Genomic DNA, 17,985 nt, shown 5'->3' on the forward strand with positions numbered 1-17,985 from the left:
CTCTATAAAAATAAAATCTTTAAAAAATAAAATACTATACACCTGACTTGATGCTACTTTTGTTTATAAGATCTTTCCTATGTGTCTGTGTGTGTAACATACATACCTATGTATACTTACTCTCCTTTTAAAAGTCAGAAACCAACTGCCTATGTCTTTGGACTTCACCGTTACATGATTAAGGCCATGTGGATAACAAAAGAATACACAGAAGCTCTTCAATTTATCATACATATTTACTTAATCTACAGAATTGAGTAGATAAAATCAGATTCACATTAGTGAAAAATCTCTACAAAATGTCTTTGAAAAGCAAAACAAGACTGCCTCTTAACAATTCGTATCCTCATGAAAGACGGCTGTAAAAATAAAGCAGTGTGTTTAGCACAAACTAGAAGATTATCTGCATCATTTTTCACAGTTATTTCCATCTACAATCTGAAAGAGGTAGATTTTTCTGCAACACCTGAGAATTGAATTGTGATAACCAGGTGTAGTAAAGGCAGTTGCATACATAACTAAAAATACTGGTCTTGAGACCAAGAAATGTACTCCTACAAGTCTGAGGATGAAATGGTCCATCATCCAAGAACCAGGTTTTCTCTACTGCCACTATAAATAATACACACCAAGATTCCATGATGGTGCAACAAATGCAACTGAAGTGAATTTGACATTTAAACCTTTTTTGGACCAGCCTAGTAGCACTACAGTGTTCTAGAATATGGAAGGTACAACAGCGTGCTACAAAGCCACAACACAGGGCCGATGAGGTGATTGCTTTAGGAAGGTGTCCTTCTCAGGGTGCCATTTATTTTTAATCACAGGATAATGGGAAGACCGATTCTGAAAGGACACCAAACGCATCCCAGACAGAATCCATATCCTTTAAACACCATGGTAGCATCTAGCTAGGAATACGTAGGAAGCCAAAAACAGCAGGCTAAGTACTGTAATCACATTGCTTTATAAAGCCCTTGAAATTAGGCGACAAGTCCAAGATTTACAATCTTCCACACAGACAAGGACCACAGTGAGATGTGGTGGGCTACACAAATGGCTTAAAATGTTAAGAGCTGTACATCCAGCAGAATTCTTGTGAAATGTGATCATTAGTACAAATTTTAAAGTAGGTATTTCTGATACATAAACCTTCATTTCCTCTCTGGGAAATGAGTCCAATATTTCATTTAGAAGCCAAAGGGGGGTAATTTATAAGAAGCTTTTGTTGGGGAGGGTATGTTTGTTTCTGCTTCCAGCTCATTTGGACAGAGTGATTAGATGATCTTTGTGGATTTTTCTCCACCGTCTGGTCCACTGATTAACATGACGGATGGTGGAAGCTTAGATATAATCCTCCACTCGAGGAGTTGTTTCCTCTCTACTGGACAATTTTCGATTCTTTCAACACAGTTTAGGCCATGAGTGGGATAGGATTTTACAAATAAAACTTTAATAAAGAGAAAACCCTTTTAACTGGACAGAACAGAGTTTATTCAGTCCAGTAAGCAATTTAGGAAGTGTCGATTTGATAGTTTTGCTCAGTGGAATGTGCTAATAACATCAATTGTAGCGGGGCCTTTCTGTTTCATAAATATTTCAATGCAAATTATACTAGGGGAAAAAATCGAAACTCGTCATTGCAGCTTGATTAATCATTTGCATAACTTAGCTACATACGACACTGTAAAGAACAAAGGAAAATTAACCCAAAGGTGATGTGCTTAATTTCGAAAGTCCCCCCATTCCGAGTGTAGAGACATTGATAATACTGGTATTTTTTTTCTTTAAAAATAAAAAACAGAAAAGGGTGAGAAGCAGATGGAAAGCATGCGTAATACATCTTGACTACTGAACTGTGCTAAGTTTAACCAAAGTTCAAAATGTCAGTTCTAATCTTTCTATTTCGGAAATGAAATTGGTTTCAGTGGGAATGGAGCACTTCCCGGATGGGGCTGCCCTAAAAGTTGACCACCAATTTCAAGTAGCCAGAAGGGACTTCTGCTTGGTGAAAGCCACATGTTAATGTACCCTTGTTGTCTGAACGGGCTGTCAAGTGGCTGCTTTCTGTGGGAATTGGAAGATGTGTACCCAAATCCCAAATGGAAAACAAACAGAGACCACCTACCCCACAGTGAGCATCCGGGTGGTCCAAATATACCACTGGCTCTAACTAACCTGAAACCAAAGCAGTATGACTGTTGTTAGTTACATAAACGTTAAGCCTTTTTGTCCAATGCTTTGCCTGTATATACTATTTTGTTTATAAGATATCTTTATATACATATTGTCAAAACTTTGAGAAATTTCAGGTTTATGACCATCTCAATTTGTCAAGTGATATAAATATTATCAAAAAACTATTTTGAATCAAGTATGCTACGTTTGTTTCTGCCCCAACCCTAGAGGTTTTTATTTTTTAACTTGGCATTTAAATGGGCTGTTAGACAAAACTAATCATCTTGGTGTTTTCTTTTTTTGATTAATATTGATGGGGGGGGTAAGATGTTGAAATGAATATTGCTTTCACATCAGGGAACCATCGTCAGAACAAAGTTCTGCTGTAATGGTTGGCCCTGTCTTAAGCGAAATTCTCATCAGGATGATTCTATGCATGAAGCGGGGAAGAAAGGACAAGGCAGTGACGACATGCATTCCAATGAAGGGAAATGAGGCAGATGTGCCATACAGCTGAGGAAAACTATTCAAAACTGCTAAGCAGCCTCCTGTACCACATAAGTCCAGTAGTTCTAAGAAAATACAGATATGGTAGAAAAAGTAAGAAAATTGTCACCACAAAACCAATAGTTACTACTAACAGAGAAAGTTATACACAAAATAGAGCTCTCAATACAGTGATCATACTTCATATCAGTCCACCGACTCGATGGATGGCCCAGCGCCCGGCGACGCGGCCTTGTGCGCTACCAGCCTCTCCTTGGCCGCCTTGGGCACCACCTCCGCAGGGACCCCGGCGGCGCTGTGCCGGGCAGTGTTCAGCTCCTTGGAAGAAGCCAGGGCTGTACAGGGCTGTGTCACACGCGGTGCTAGATCTGTGTCAGCCACCTTCCCTGAGACCTGCTCCTTCAGGACTTCTACCTTCTCGTTGAGCTCATTCCTCTCCGTCTGAAGAGCCCTGCACAGCTTCTCTAATCGTTCCAGTTTTATTTGAAAGGCCTTGTATTCTTTGTCACGGACAGTTTTCTGTAGGAGAAGAAGAGTGGATGTGTATAACCTCACTGAAGATAAATTGAGTTATTGTACACTAAAAAATTAAGTATCTGAGCCACACTGGAAACTACTTGTTCCATCAACTCTCGAACATGTTCAGTTTCTTCAAACACCCCTACCATTCTAGCTAGCTTCACTACGGACATATCTAGAAATACCACATGCTATTGTGTAACGCAAAATAATTCCAGGGTGACAAAATTCAATTCCCTCTGTCATGTTTCTTTTTTTTTTTTTTTTAATATTTTATTTATTTGTCTTTAGAGGGGAAGGGAAGGAGAGAGGGAGAGAAACATCAATGTATGGTTGCCTTTCGTGCGTCCCTTGCTGGGAACTAGCCTGCAGGAAACTGGCCTGCAACCCAGGCATGTGCCCTGACTGGGAATCGAACCGCAATTGTCTGGTTCGCAGGCCCGTGCTCAATCCACTGAGCTACACCAGCCAGGGCTTGTCATGTTTCTTAAAAACAACTAAAATACACCTTTGGGATATTCAAGATACTCATCACATATTCTACTACAGGGCCTAATTGAAAACAGGTAAGGACTGATTTTTGCCTAGGTTTCTCTTCTACCAATTTTCAGATGAGAAGATCAAAGGTGGGAAATCTGTTTGTAAACAACACATTTCAGCTTTAGAAGACTCCCTTTTTCCTTTTTTTTTTTTTTTTTTGCCCTGACTGGTATGGCTGGCTCAGTGGACTGAGTGCCAGCCTATAAACCAAAGGGCCGTGGTTCGATTCCCAGTCAAGGCACATGCCTGGGTTGCAGGCCAGGTCTCCGGTTTCAGGTGCACGAGGCAACCACACATTGATGTTTCCCTCTTTTTCTCTGTTTTTCCGCCCCCTCTAAAAATAAATACAATCTTAAGAAAAAAAAAAAAAACCACTACCTTTTTGAAAAGACTAAGTTAAAGCAGGAAGTAAAGGCACCCGAGTTGTTGGTCTGTGCTCTTACTGGGAAAGCTGACCAATGCTTCTCAAGGTGGGGGCCCTGGACCCACAGCATCAGCACCAACAAGAAAGGCAGGTTTTCTGACCCCACCCCAGGACCTAGTGAATCAAACTTGGAGTCAACCTAGCAGTACAGTTCTGTCTGAATGGACAGGTGGAGTTTGGTAAAAGCTCAAGTTTGAGAAACCACCACTAGACACGAGCAAAATCTAGATGCTTTACAGCTGTGTGCATCACAGGCCTGAGCTAATTCACGGGGGCTCTACCCTACGCCTACAACGGCTTACTGCTAGGAGAGCCGCCACAGGTTCTGCTCAGCAACGCCCCCGGGTCCCTGGCTCGGGCTGGAGTCGACCAGAGCACTACTGTCACAACCCATAACCCCTGACCTGCTAGGTACTTCAACTTCACGAGTCCCCAGGACTAAGAACACACCCTAGTCACAGGAAACCACCTTACCTCTTCAGCCATTTGTAGAAGTGCTTTGTTATTGTTTTCCCATTTGGTACGCCATACTATGGTTTCTTTTTCCAGTTTTTTAATTTTCTTGGTCATCTGTGAATGAACACAATTGCAAATTTAAACTCAATGTTCCGTTTCTTGTCTACACACTGTCCCTCCCCACCCCCATTGCTGCACCTGCCTGGCCCATCTGACAGCTGGGCCTGTCTGCTGATAGCAGAGCTTATCTCCGAAGCTCCTAGGAACCAAAGCAAGGGTTTCGTGTTGTGAGAAGAACTGACCTCGATTTCTGAGGTAGCGGCCATGGAAGAAGCTGTCAGACACTGCACGGAACTCAGTTAAGATGGAGTGCATCTTCCATTATAGCTGGGGAGAACAAGAGAAGCGAGCCTCCTCTCCAAGCTGCACCCAAACATGGCCATGTTCGTGAGTTTTATGTCTGAATTTAATTCATCTGATCTTGGGAGGGACAGCTCCCCAAACAAAAGATTAAGAATTGATGCTCTACCACAATCTCTGAGGCCACATCAGTTTCAGAACTATAGGCAGCCTAATTTAGAAAGACTGCAGTAACCAAGAAAAAGATAAAAGTAGTTAATCCTTAGCTTTGGTCATCCTCATGACTTCAGATTTTGCTAATAATAAATAAGTCCAAAAATAAAAGCAGTGTTCTTAAACCTATGCTTACAAGATCCAGTTTTCAGCAATTCACCATGAGATGTATCTCTGCCCGTCAATGAGCCCCGTTTTTAAGAGCCCCTTACGCAGTGTTGACTGTGCCCCAGCTCTGATCCCCTGAAACTACCACAAGGCCAAGTGGGACAGAGGGTGTGGAAGATCTGGGTTGAATGTTATGTGACAGAAATGTCTAGCCTCCAATGTGGAGCATTTTCCAGAAGGATCCCCATCTTAACCTCTTCAGCCTCAGCAGCACGCATGCAGGGGAGCCAGGATAGGGCACTGCCAAGGCTCCCCCGGACTGAAGCGCAGCTGAAATGACCGGCAGGCGGAACTAATCTGATGCTCACTGAATTCTCCAGATTACTGGGTCTAAAAATATCCGAAGGTGGTAATTTGAGCATGAAACATGGCTCAGCACTGCCTAAACTACTCTTCTTTATGAAGAGGAGTTATTTTGGTTATTTTTAATGAGGAAGGGACAGAAAGGTTAAATAACTCATCCACAGTCACACGTTCTATGATGCAACAGCGACATGAATCCAGCGCACGCACTCCCAAACACCAAGTAAGATCTAGTAAGCCATGACTAACACCTACTAAACACTTACAAGGTGCCAGGCCCAGTTATACTGCTTCCCCTCTCACCACCATTATTTTTAAAAGCCCCAACTTTACAGGGAATATGCCAAGGAAGCTAAGGATGAACAGATGCAGGGCTGGATGGACGGGTGGAAAAATGGGTATATTTTGGTTCCCAGCTTGATATCAAGGAAACCTTTCCTTGACATAGGCAGGAAAATGAAACAGAACCCAAAGAATTGGTTTCGTCAAGGCAAACAGAATTCAGTGGGAGTACAGTTAACAGAGAAAGAAATGGCAGAAACAGCAGTATATACATATTAATGAACCAAAATATGAAATTACTGCTCTGGGCTTGGATGTCTTTAAAAATTTAATAGCCAACAACACGGAGCCACGTGAAGGGGAGGTGGGCTGGAAAGACCTCAAGTGAACAAAATGACACACACACAAGAAACCCCTTTATTTCTAACAAAAAACTATTTCATAGGAGACTTTACTTCGATAAAGACAATTGTAAGAGCACAGGGAACAGCAGCCTTGGGTACGCTGCAGGCAAAGTGACCGAACACAGCGCCACTGGAGGAGCAGAAAGGGTGAAATTAAGACAGTACTGTCACAGCGTAGAGACCGTGCTTAAAATAGCTTCTTATACGAATTCCCTTTTAAATAATACTCTAAAAGTATGCAATTACCTTTTCCATTTCCTGCCGGAAGGTTGTAAACAGTTCATTGCTTTTTGCCATCGTAGTCTGGAATTCCTCAAACTTATCCATATAAAGAGAAAGCTACAGAAAAAAGTATGAAATACTGTGAGTTGCAGGTGAACGATGTATAATCCCAAAGACTTTCAAAACGAACACATTATGGGTAAATGTTACTTGTTATATAAGTGACAGGAATAAGAGCAAATGCCACAATTAGATGTGAATAAACCATTTTACATAGGAAAGAGAACAAATGCACACCCCTGGACACCAGGCATAGGTGGCTTAAGTTCTACTAATTCGCTGAAATGCAATAAAACTTTGGAAATCTGCTGACCTAACCATATTTTTAGATGTAATGTTTAGAATGTAAAAATATTTACTAGCTTCATCCCCCCAATTATAATAAAAACGGAAAGATGTTGTGTAGCTATAAATTTCATGAAACTAATCCCTTACGAAGGACTCCCTTCCCATCCACACATCTGAAAAACTGTCCTTGGAAAAAGATCGTTCTTTTACGATACCACCTGCATAGCCCTTAGCTTGGTATCAAAGGTACCTTTTTCCTTGATGTAGGCAGGGAAAATAACACGGAAGCCAAAGAACCGGTTTAGTTGAGGGAGAAAGAATTCAGTGGAAGGACAGTCAAGAGAAAAAAAGGTAAAAGGCAAAAACACTGATTTTTCTCTTAACTCCTACCCTCAAGGAATTTTTTATTCTATTTGGTAAAGTAATGCTAACCAACAAGCCAAGCAGAATATCAAACATGCAGACACCTTTTTCTCCCCGCCTAGAAATTCAGAGAAGGGGGCACACAGTAGGGGTCAGAACACAATAGTTGGGAAAGTTTCATGTGGGCGAAGCCTGACCTAGGCCTCAAGGGTAGGCTGGATTCCTTTAGACCAGAGGAAATTCTTGAAATCCCATCTAATGTAATTACATTATTTTCAGGATAAGGAAAAAGGCCCAAAGGAATAGTGTTTTGCTCAAGATCACACAATACACGTAAGAAAAGCAAGAGAATAAAAGATCATCACGGGGGGGGGGGGGGAGGACAAAAAAATAAAAAATAAAATATCATCACAGGCCAAGAAATAGCGTAAGTGACGCCTTTCCACTTTCAACAGTGCTGCATGAGGAACATCAAACAACCACGTGAACGGGATGGGGAGGAGGGAGGATGTGACATGACAGAACCAGCCCACCATTATCACATGGGGTGGGCCATATGCGGAGCAGTGAGAAGCAAGCTCTGCCATATGTAGGAGGGAGAAGCTGACTAAAAGCAATGTCACCAGTGAGAAGCTAGACAAAGACAGGAGAAGATAGCCAAAGCAGGCCCGCGGAAAAGTGAGGGTGAGGAGGAATGGAAACTTAGGGGCAAACTACAAAGAACGCAGAGGATCTGTGAGCGGCCTGTGGAGGGGCCCACACTGACCGTGCCCCTGAGGCAGCTGGCCTGAAGCGGGGAACAGCAGCGGTGCTCAGGCCCAGTGAGGGAGTTCTGGTGCTTGAGGGCCTGAGGGAGGTTGCAAGTTAGGACAGTTTGGGCATGGCCAGTTTTTACTGAAGATGGCACATCTAGGTAGACAGCCCCATCTGCGAGGTCAGGGCCGGCCCACACTGGGTAGCCAGCCAGTCAGTGGCGACTGCCATGAGTCCTGGGCTTATGTGGCTGGGTCACCAACAGTGGCTTCAGACACACCAAGATGACGAAACTGTCAGCAAAGGCTGGAAACTGACATGGTAAGAGTGCAGAAGGTGACCAACTCCTGGGAATGACAGCCACATTCAGGAAGTAGGCAAAGGAAGAGGTGACAGCAAAGGAAGCCAACTAATGATCAAATAACATGACCCAGGGTGACGCAGATCAGACAACAGAAGTTGCACTGATTAACAGTACGACACTCAGAGCTGCCTGGGAGTGTGGGAGATGGACCCTCTGGCGCCCGGCCCTGGAGAGAGAGCAGTGCCACCCACGGTAAAGTCCAGCTTCCATCTTCTGAAGCAACATATGAACTTTTTATACCTTTTCCACACTGATTCTCTTCTCAATTTACAATGGACAAGTAATTTACAGGTTAATAAGGTTCAAATTTCCAAGAAGCGTTCCAGCATGCCTGTAACTTATGGTGGAAAGTTCAAAAAAACTTCTTAAATTTTCACTGAGTTATACTAGCTTTTTAGGAAATGAGTATCACCACATTATAAAAAGTACTCAAAGACAAATACCACTCCAAAGAGGTGCTCATTAAAATCCAGGCCAATCTCAATGTATCAGTACATTTTTGAACTAAATTAGAGTCTTTACATTAAGGAAACTAATTATATAATGAATTTTTTAAATGAGTAATACTTTTTTCAACAGAATGTAATCTTATTAACTGAAAACAGGGTGACTTACAGGTACAAATGTCTAATTTCGCCTGTTCATAGACATGGAAACTCTCCTGTCCCTCTTCTCTGAGAGGGAGGCAGCATCTGCTAACCTCACGCCACAAAGGCAACCACGGACACAGCGCGTTAGGGCGCCTACGGGGCCTGGATGGGGAAGTAGGGATGCAACAAACAAAGGCCCAGGTCCAGACAGCTGCCCAGGTGAATTCTCCCAGACACTGAAATGACAATGCCGTTTCCTCTCAAAGTCACTTTACAGGGCCAACATCACCCTGATACCAAAGCCAGATAAGTACACTACAACAAAATTATAGACCAACATCCCTAATGAACACAGATGCAAAAATTCTCAACAAAGCACTAGCAAACAGAATTCAATAACACATCAAAAACATCACACACCAAAAGGATCATAGAGCTCATGATCAAATAGGATTTATCCCCGGGATGCAAAAATGGTTCAACATATACAAATCAGTAAATGTGATTACCACAAGAGAATGAAAGACAGAAATCATATGATCACCTCAATGGATACAGAAACAGCATTTGACAAAATTCAACATCCATTCATAATAAAAACTCTCAGCAAATTGAGTACACAAGGAACATTCTTCAAGAGAATAAAGGCCATATATGAAAAACCCACAGCTAACATCACACTCAATAGTAAAAGGCTGAAAGCTTTCCCTTTAAGATCAAAAGAGTACCCACTCTCATGACTTGTATTCCATGCATGACCAGAATTCCTATTTAGAGCAATGAGATAAGAAAAAGAAATAAAAGGCATCCAAATCATCTGTGCTGATCAAATGATCTCATGTACAAAAATGTGAAGACTCCACCCAAAGCACTGTTAAAACAAATTCAGTAAAGATACAAAAACACAAAATCAATGTAAGAAATCAGTGATTTCTATATTGGAACAAAATATCTGAAAAATAGAGAACACGATCCTGTTTATAATAGCTTCCAAAATCATAAAATACTTAGGAATAATTTGACCAAAGGAAAAAAAGGTTCTCTACACTGAACACTTGTAAGACAATAACAACAGAAATCAAGTAAGACAAAAATAAGTAGTAAGCTATGTTCATGTATCAGAAGAGTTAATGTTGTTACAATGTCCATGCTACCTAATGCCAGTCAGTGCAATCCCTATCAGAATTCCAATCACATTTTTCACAGAAATTGAAAAAACCTAAAATCTGTATGGAACCACAGAAGAACCCAAACAGACGAAGAAATCTGGAGAAAGAACAAAGCTAGGGGCTCTATGCTCTCTGATTTCAAACTATACCACAAAGCTAAAGTACGCAGAACAGTATGGTACTGGTGTAAAACCACAGACATTGATCAATGGAACAGAACTGAGAACTAAGAAATAAGCCTACACACATATGGTCAACTAATATGTGACAAGGGGGCAAGAATACTCAATGGGGAAAGGGCCATTTCTTCAATAAATGGCGCTGGGGAAAATGAATATTCACATGTGAAAAAATGAAACTGGACCCCTGTCTTACACCACTCACAAAAATTAACTTGAAATGGATTAAGGACATAAATATAAGAACTGCAGCTATAAAACTCCTAGAAGAACACAGGTAAAAAGCTCCCTGAAAGTGGTCTTCCTAATGATTTTTTGGATATGACACCCAAAAGCACAAGCAACAAAAGCAAAAACCCACAATTGGAACCATAAGGAAAAGCTGCACGGCCTGGTTTCATATCCTCTGCGCCCACCGAAAAGATCAGTGCTTCCCCCAAGTGGAGACTGCAGGTAGCCACATGCTTGGAAACTGAAAATAAAGATCAAGAACATATTCCCAAATTCTAAAGCAGTAAGAAATGTATGTAAGAAAAGAGAATTTCTAAAATGAAAAGGGAACCAACTGTATGGGAAAATATATTTGCCAATGACACCTCGGACAAGGGTTTAATCTCCAAAAACATAAAGAACTCACACTGCTCCACAACAGGAAGACAAACAACCCAATTAAAAAAAGGGCAAAGGACCTGAACAGACACTTCTCCAAGGAGGACATACAGATGGCCCAGAGACATATGAAAAGATGCTCAATATCGCTAGCTATCAGAGAGATGCAAGTTAAAACCACAATGAGATACCACCTCGCACAGGTCAGAATGGCCATCGTAAACAAAGTAACAAAGAGCAAGTGTTGGAGAGGCTGTGGAGAAGAAGGGATCCTAGTGCACTGTTGGTGGGAATGCAGACTGGTGCAGACACCGCCAAAGACAGTATGAAGTTTCCTAAAAAAACTAAAGATGGAACTGCCATTCGACCTAGCAACTCCACTACTGGGATTATACCCTAAGAACCCTGAAACACCAATCCAAAAGAACCCATGCACCCCCATGTTCATAGCAACACAATTTACAATAGCCAAGTACTGGAAGCAACCTAGGTGCCCATCAGTAAATGAGTGGATCAAAAACTATGGTACATTTACACAATGGAATTCTATGCAGCAGAGAGAAAGAAGGAGCTCCTACCCTTTGTGACAGCATGGATGGAACTGGAAAGCATTATGCTAAGTAAAATAAGCCAGGTGGTGAAAGACAAATACCATATGATCTCGCCTATAAGTGAAACCTAATCAACAAAACAAACAAGCAAGCAAAACAGAACCAGAGACATTGAAATAAAGAACAAACTGACAACGACCAGAAGGGAGAGGGGAGGGGATAATGGGGGAGGGGAAGGGAAAAGGTTGTCAAGCAACATGTATAAAGGACACATGGACAAAACCAAAGGGGACTAGGATTGAGGGTGGGAGGTGGGGATGGCTGAGGTTGTTGGGGAGTGGCAGTGGGAAAATGGAGACAACTGTACTTGAACAACAATAACAAAGAAACGCGGTGTATATACAATGGAATATTAGCTATAGCAGAAAATCTTCCATTTGAGACAGCATGGATGTACCTTTAGGGCATATGCTAACTAAGTCAGAGCAAGAGAATACTGTATGATCTCACTTACGTGTACACGAAATGTAAAAAGTCGAGCTCATAGAAACAGGGTAAAATGCTGGCGGCCGGAGGTGAGGGGCAGGGAAATCGGGGAGATGGCCAAGGGCACAAACTTTATTGTGAGCAAGTTCCAGGGATGCAATGTATTTGACTGCGACTACAGTCAAAAATACCTTATCGCAGACTACAAAAACAGGAGAGAAAAGCAGGGAGGGCCCCAATTAAAAACACCACCCCTCAGCTCTACCTGGGAGTGGGACTGTATGGTTCCAACAGGAAGTTTTTACAGTAGATTATGTTCTCAGAGTACAAATTTCCAAAGATTTTAGGTTAACCTATGAAATGGCCATTTTGTACATGAAGAAGTCACGTATCAGCAACTTCATGTGGTTCTACTGAATACAAAAGAAATAAAACCTGAAGATTTATCAGTTTTTCTGCAGTTAGAAATTAGCTGATGGACACACATGGGAACAGACTGAGAAAGAGAGAAAATACCTGGAATATTGGAAAGGGGACACTGCAGATGGTGTCACCAATAGTCCCAGTCTGCCGGAGACCTAAGTGTTTTCTGGGACACAGCACTTTGAGTGCTAAAAGCAGGAAAGTCCTGGGGAAATGGAGATGAATTGGTCACCCTACACGAAGAGGAGAACTCCAAAAGGGACACGAGATCTACTCTCATTTCTGGGCAGGAACAGGCAAAAGCATCTTAGGAGAATCAAGGTGCATATCAAATGAACCACAGATTTTTCTTACAAATTCTACTGTCCCCTGCCGTCAAGTTACCTGCTGTTTTAGTTGTACTTCTTGCTGTTTCATTTGTTCGTATTTGTGCCTCGATTCTGTTGCTTCTTTTAACAACTAGAAAACAGAAACATTCTGGCAAAATACTAATAGTAATTATAAATATGACTACCATGTCAAACGACCCACTGGTTAGGCCTAATTCTTCCACTCATTATTTTATCGAGAACCCCGAGTCTATAGGTGAAATGTTACATCGAATGCCAGTTACCAATATCTATGATCTCTCCCATTTATGAACACTTAGGAATGCAGGAATAATATCAGCGCTCAGAAAAAGTACTGTGGAGGCCTAATAGTAGGTTTACAAAACTCAGGGTTGAATTGTTGTATTTTAGGTGAAAATACTGAGAAGTATATTATTAGGAGAAAACATAGCTAGGAACCTTGACATCATCTGGGTGCTTTAGCAAACCCCTCTGCTCCACAGAGGCAAGATGAGGTAGGGTGAAAGGGCGTGAAGCAAAGCAATGAAATCCGAGACCTGGTTTCTTTTTTTTTCCCCCTCTGTGTGGGATGGTTGATCTTGAGCCTGCGGGGAGCAAGCTGGCCCCAGACTTCTCCAAGTCCACATTTCTTTGCCTCCAATTCTTACATGTCCAAAGACAGGGAACCAAGGACACGCCTTCGTAGGAGGATAGAGACCTGGTTTCTGATCACTTTTTAAAAAGCAGGGGAGAGGGAGATGGGAGCTTTAATTTATGTACTTGGGCTTTCAAGAAGATTATATAGCAAAGTTGCGTAATAGGCAGCTGCGAAATTCAGTCCCTGAAGTAAAATGTCACACAGTCCAAATAAGCCTTGAAAAGTCCTTAAACCAACCAGAAAGTGTAAACGTGCACTGTGTGCATGTGTGTGCATACGTGAAATTTACATTCTGACTCGGAAAACGATACCCATGTCTTCAGTTATGCACAGGAAAGCACCGTCAGTTCACACAGCAGGACCGTGTGCACACTTGTCTGTCCGAACCCTACATGCAAGCTCAGCAAGGCACGTGCATATCACACAGGCCACTCAAGAACGAGTCTTCACACCAGGCCTGCCTTGGGGCCTACGCTACTTCAGGGATAGCTGGACGGAACAGTCCTCATTATCCAAACCACTTCTCGTTTTCATTATTTATTTTGGTTAAGCACATATAGTTGAATGTCCATGTGTTAAATATACATACCCACCCCATGAGATTCCACTGTATTCACAATTACAGACAGGCAATACAATCTGAGATCCCGTCTGGAATAATGCTAAGTGGCATTAGAGCATTTTGTTAAAATTTTTATGAGAAAATTATACCAGCAAGTAAACAAATAGCTCCCCTAGTTTCAAGGTACGCATTTGAAAAGTGAATGTAACATCATTATAAAAGACCCATGCTTGGTAAGCTTCATATTAAATTGCCAAATTTAATCTACTAAATACTGGCATCATTCTTGAACTTGGTGACCATTACCTTCAAGTGAAATAAATATTCTAGGCACAGGAAAGTCAAACATGTGCAGGTCTTTCCAGTAACGTGGTCTAACCTCTCTAGTGTATCTTCTGCACGAAAAGTTAATAGAAATAAAAAGCCAAATGCTTTCTTAACACACATATGCCCTTCTCAATCTAGAGCTAAAAACAAATTGGCATGAACCAGGTGGTACAAATACACGTGGAGTAAGCTTCCATGTTTTAAAGGGCTTTAGTTACAATTCGGCAATAATTCCTTTTGTAAGAAATAGAACTTACAAATTCTCTCTCTCTCTGATGTTTTTCATCAGCTTCCTTTATCAGCTGCGTCGTCTGCTGAAGCTTTGCGTCCACAAGCTGTTGTTGTAGCTCCTTGTGTTTGAACACTTTATCAATATGCTGCAGGGAAAGTCAAATCCTGCCATTACTTAATGAAAATGGAGCACAATGACAAGGAAACATGAGTTACAATGCCTTGCTTCTTACCCTGCTTTCCCCACTAATGCCACCAGAGCTAATGACAGAGTGCCCTCCTCTCCTGAACCTCAGGAATGGGGCCCTCTCCTAACACCCCATACTCCTCCCTTTCAGAGGTGGGCCATCAGGCACTTTGGCAACCACATGCCTGTACTTCCTATTTCTGCCGTACGATGATGGTGAGGCTCAGACTGTATCAAGAAAAAGATGGATAAGGAGCACAAACATCATACACAGAATTCCTGGAGACTTTTTGTCCCATTAAATTTTCCCAAATTTTTCAGTTGAAGGAAGCGTGTACTGTGATGGCAGAAATGGCCGCAGGAAGATCCCAAGCCCCCAATCCCAGTCCCCTACCTATGGGGGGCTGGCCACACACACACCGCAGAGCTGTAAAAGCCAATCCAATGGTTACACTATGTAAGGTGTGTAGGGCCAGGCACGAGTAATCATTTGGCAAAAGGCTGTCACTATTTCTAAAGGAAATAGTAACCACCTAAGAATTAAAATTAAGGAGTTACTCTTTAATGACAATAAAGTCATTAGAACATCTGTTCTCAGATGTAGAAAGAGTAACTCTTCTTGACCAAAAAAAAAAAAAAGAACATTTGATAATACTCAAAATAAATAAGACAGAAGTAATGTGATTTAAACATATAATTTTAAAATTTTCTACATCTGTGATGTGGCAGATTGTTATACTAAACAACAAAACTAAAAGAATAATTGTAAGAAATTGAGGGCTTTATAATCCAGTGGAAAATTTATCCTCTGGGACAAAAAAAAAGTTTCTTCAATAAACACACTTTAAGAATAAAGAGAGAAAAGTATATCTTAATGTTAGAGACTTGAGACATGGCAACCCGTGAAAATGATGGATTTTATTTGGGTCTTGATCCAAACAGATTTTTTTTAAAGGGGAGAGAACATTAAATAATTATTGTTAAGTTTTAGGTGTGAAAATAGTATTGTGGGTATGCTTAAAAAGGAAGCAAAATCTTTATCTTTTTTAGGTTTATCCTCAAATATCTATGAATGGAATAATATGACACCTTGGATTTGCTTTAAAATAACCCAGGGGAAGGTGATGGAAATATAGCTGAAATCGTGGTTTCATCAGCTAAAGCCAGCTGATGTATTTTCTACTTTTTAAAAAATCAGCAATTCTCCTTTTTTTTTAAAAAAAAAAGCAAAAGGTAAATGACTGATAAAAATAAAACCATTTTAAAACTAAGTTTTTGAAGAGCTATATGTAAAACTCTAAATTAATATAATCTAAGGTTTGCCTTGGAAACTGGATAAAGTAACCCACAAATGATGCCAGTCTTTTTTGGGGGGGGGGTACTTTTTAATCACTCATTTAAATCTATTATATTTGTGTAAGGAATACAACACAGATAAAAGCAAAACATTTTACTGACTTAAAAGTCAGGGGATGCATCACTTAAAAACCCTAACACCTCTAACACTGTCCATTCGACCTCTAAAAGTGAGGAACCTTACAAAGCAGGTTATCATCTATTTACTCTTAATATAGATACTACCTCTGCACTTCCCAACTACCTTTGTAAATAAAAGTCCTAGTTAGAAGCCAATAACCAAGATCAGCAGTGATGGACCGTTCCAGTAAACTTTCTAATTCTATGGACGTTATGTATGAAGGTTCGGAAATCAGTTCTTTTTGCCTCCCAAATAGTACAAAACCCCCGTTTAAACAAAAATCTGAAACATAGGTGCAATGCAATGGTGGTGTGGACTGTACAGATTATCAAATGTCTGAGAGATGGGATATCTGAGGCCAGATATTTATTCATTGTTAGCCTAGATAAGGGGACAATCTGTATGCTAAATCACAATCTTCTAGCCCTGACCCAGTAGGTTGGGTGTTGTCCCATAAAACGAAAGGTCACTGGTTCAATTCCTGGTCAGGGCACATGCCTAAGGTTACGGGTTCGGCCCCCACCCACCCCACGCCCCGTTAGGGTGTGTACATGAGGCAACCTATCAATGTTCCTCTCTCATATGGATATTTCTCTCCCTCTTTCTCCCTCCCTTCTCCTCTCTCTAAAAATAAATGAATAAAATCTTAAAATCACAATCTTCCAGTATCACATAGAAGACAGAAGTACTAAATGTGTCTCTAAGGAACTGCCTCACGTACCCAAATCTACTGACCCCTGTGCTGTGAAGCGACAATCCCAAAGCATCCTTCCTTCACGTGGTGGCTGTGCCTTTCCTAAGAAAAGCCTGCCTTCCGCTACACATATACAAAAGTTCTACAACCCCCACGACAACAGTTTTTATTCTTTAGTAGTGAATGGTGAAAAGACCGTGCTAATAACAAGCTGTTGAAATGAAGAAAACACCTTTACCTCCTCCCTCAGTGCATACTGCTCAATGAGCTTCTTCAGTTTCTCTCCCAGTTCAATGTTCTCCTGGCGGAGTTTGGCGTTGTGTATGTCATGCTGTTCCAGCTGTGCCTGGATTTCATTTAAAGTAATTTGGAAGTGTGCAGTTGCTTCTTTACGTCTTTCTTCCTCCTCTCGGGCCTGCTGCATATTTTCTTCCTTGTTATGGAAAATAATGTTAATGGCATAGACTCATGGAAAAGGGTACTCCCAAAAGCTGCTCCTAGGTGGGTCCATTTACTGCTTGCCCTGAGGTGATGCTTCTGAACTCTAATTCCTTCCCTTTATTTATGACCAAAAGGCTCCCATTTAAAAGCAAGCAGCCTTTCCTAAGTAAACAGAACAATCAGAGAGCCACATAATGCCCTGCTGTAAGTGCTATGTGACCATCTGAAATTCACTATCCTGAAAGACAAGTAAGGAGCCTGTCCATGCGGCTGGCTCCCTCTGTGGTTCCGAAAGGAGGCATCTTAAATCAACCTCAAGAGACAGATCCCTTCTTGCAGCTGACTTTCTGAGGCATAGCTTCTATTTCCTAGGGGTAAGAGGACAAATGGAATCTGTATCTCGAAAAGTCTATTTCCAACTCTTACTAGGATATACGTGTTAAAAGACTTTTACATGTCCAAACAAGTCCAATAAAAATATTGGTTTGCTATGGGAAAAAAAAATACCACCTCTTTTCAATAACATTTAAATCCAAAGGTTCAAAAGCAAAGAAAAAAACCACGGGCTTCCACATGAGGTGCAGATCCCTCTCCTGAGCGCTCCTGTATTCTAGGCCTTGGGGTATGCTGTGGTGGGGGAGCATGAGGAGGTCCTGCTCAGTAAAAAT

General features: G+C 41.4%; 1 protein-coding gene and 1 non-coding gene across 3 annotated transcripts in view; both read right to left on the reverse strand.

Moving 5' to 3' along the window:
- Positions 1 to 217: 217 nt before the first annotated feature.
- TXLNG (taxilin gamma) overlaps positions 218 to 17,985 on the reverse strand; it is a 48,831-nt gene continuing 31,063 nt past the window's right edge. For both annotated transcript variants that reach the window (XM_037157453.2, XM_037157455.2), the window contains exons 5-10: positions 17,115 to 17,309; positions 14,545 to 14,664; positions 12,796 to 12,870; positions 6,601 to 6,693; positions 4,643 to 4,738; positions 218 to 3,204 (exon numbers count right to left, since the gene is read on the reverse strand). In XM_037157453.2, the coding sequence (XP_037013348.2) occupies positions 2,872 to 3,204; positions 4,643 to 4,738; positions 6,601 to 6,693; positions 12,796 to 12,870; positions 14,545 to 14,664; positions 17,115 to 17,309 (912 nt within the window). In that variant the 3' untranslated portion in view covers positions 218 to 2,871. The remainder of the gene's footprint in view (positions 3,205 to 4,642; positions 4,739 to 6,600; positions 6,694 to 12,795; positions 12,871 to 14,544; positions 14,665 to 17,114; positions 17,310 to 17,985) is intronic.
- Positions 13,321 to 13,451, reverse strand: LOC119058405 (small nucleolar RNA SNORA38). The gene has a single exon (XR_005084249.2). It is a non-coding gene; the product is annotated as a small nucleolar RNA SNORA38 (small nucleolar RNA).

This window comes from Artibeus jamaicensis, unplaced genomic scaffold (genome assembly GCF_021234435.1).
Source record: "Artibeus jamaicensis isolate MK-2021 breed Jamaican fruit bat unplaced genomic scaffold, CSHL_Jam_final scaffold_1283, whole genome shotgun sequence".
Lineage (NCBI taxonomy): Eukaryota > Metazoa > Chordata > Mammalia > Chiroptera > Phyllostomidae > Artibeus > Artibeus jamaicensis.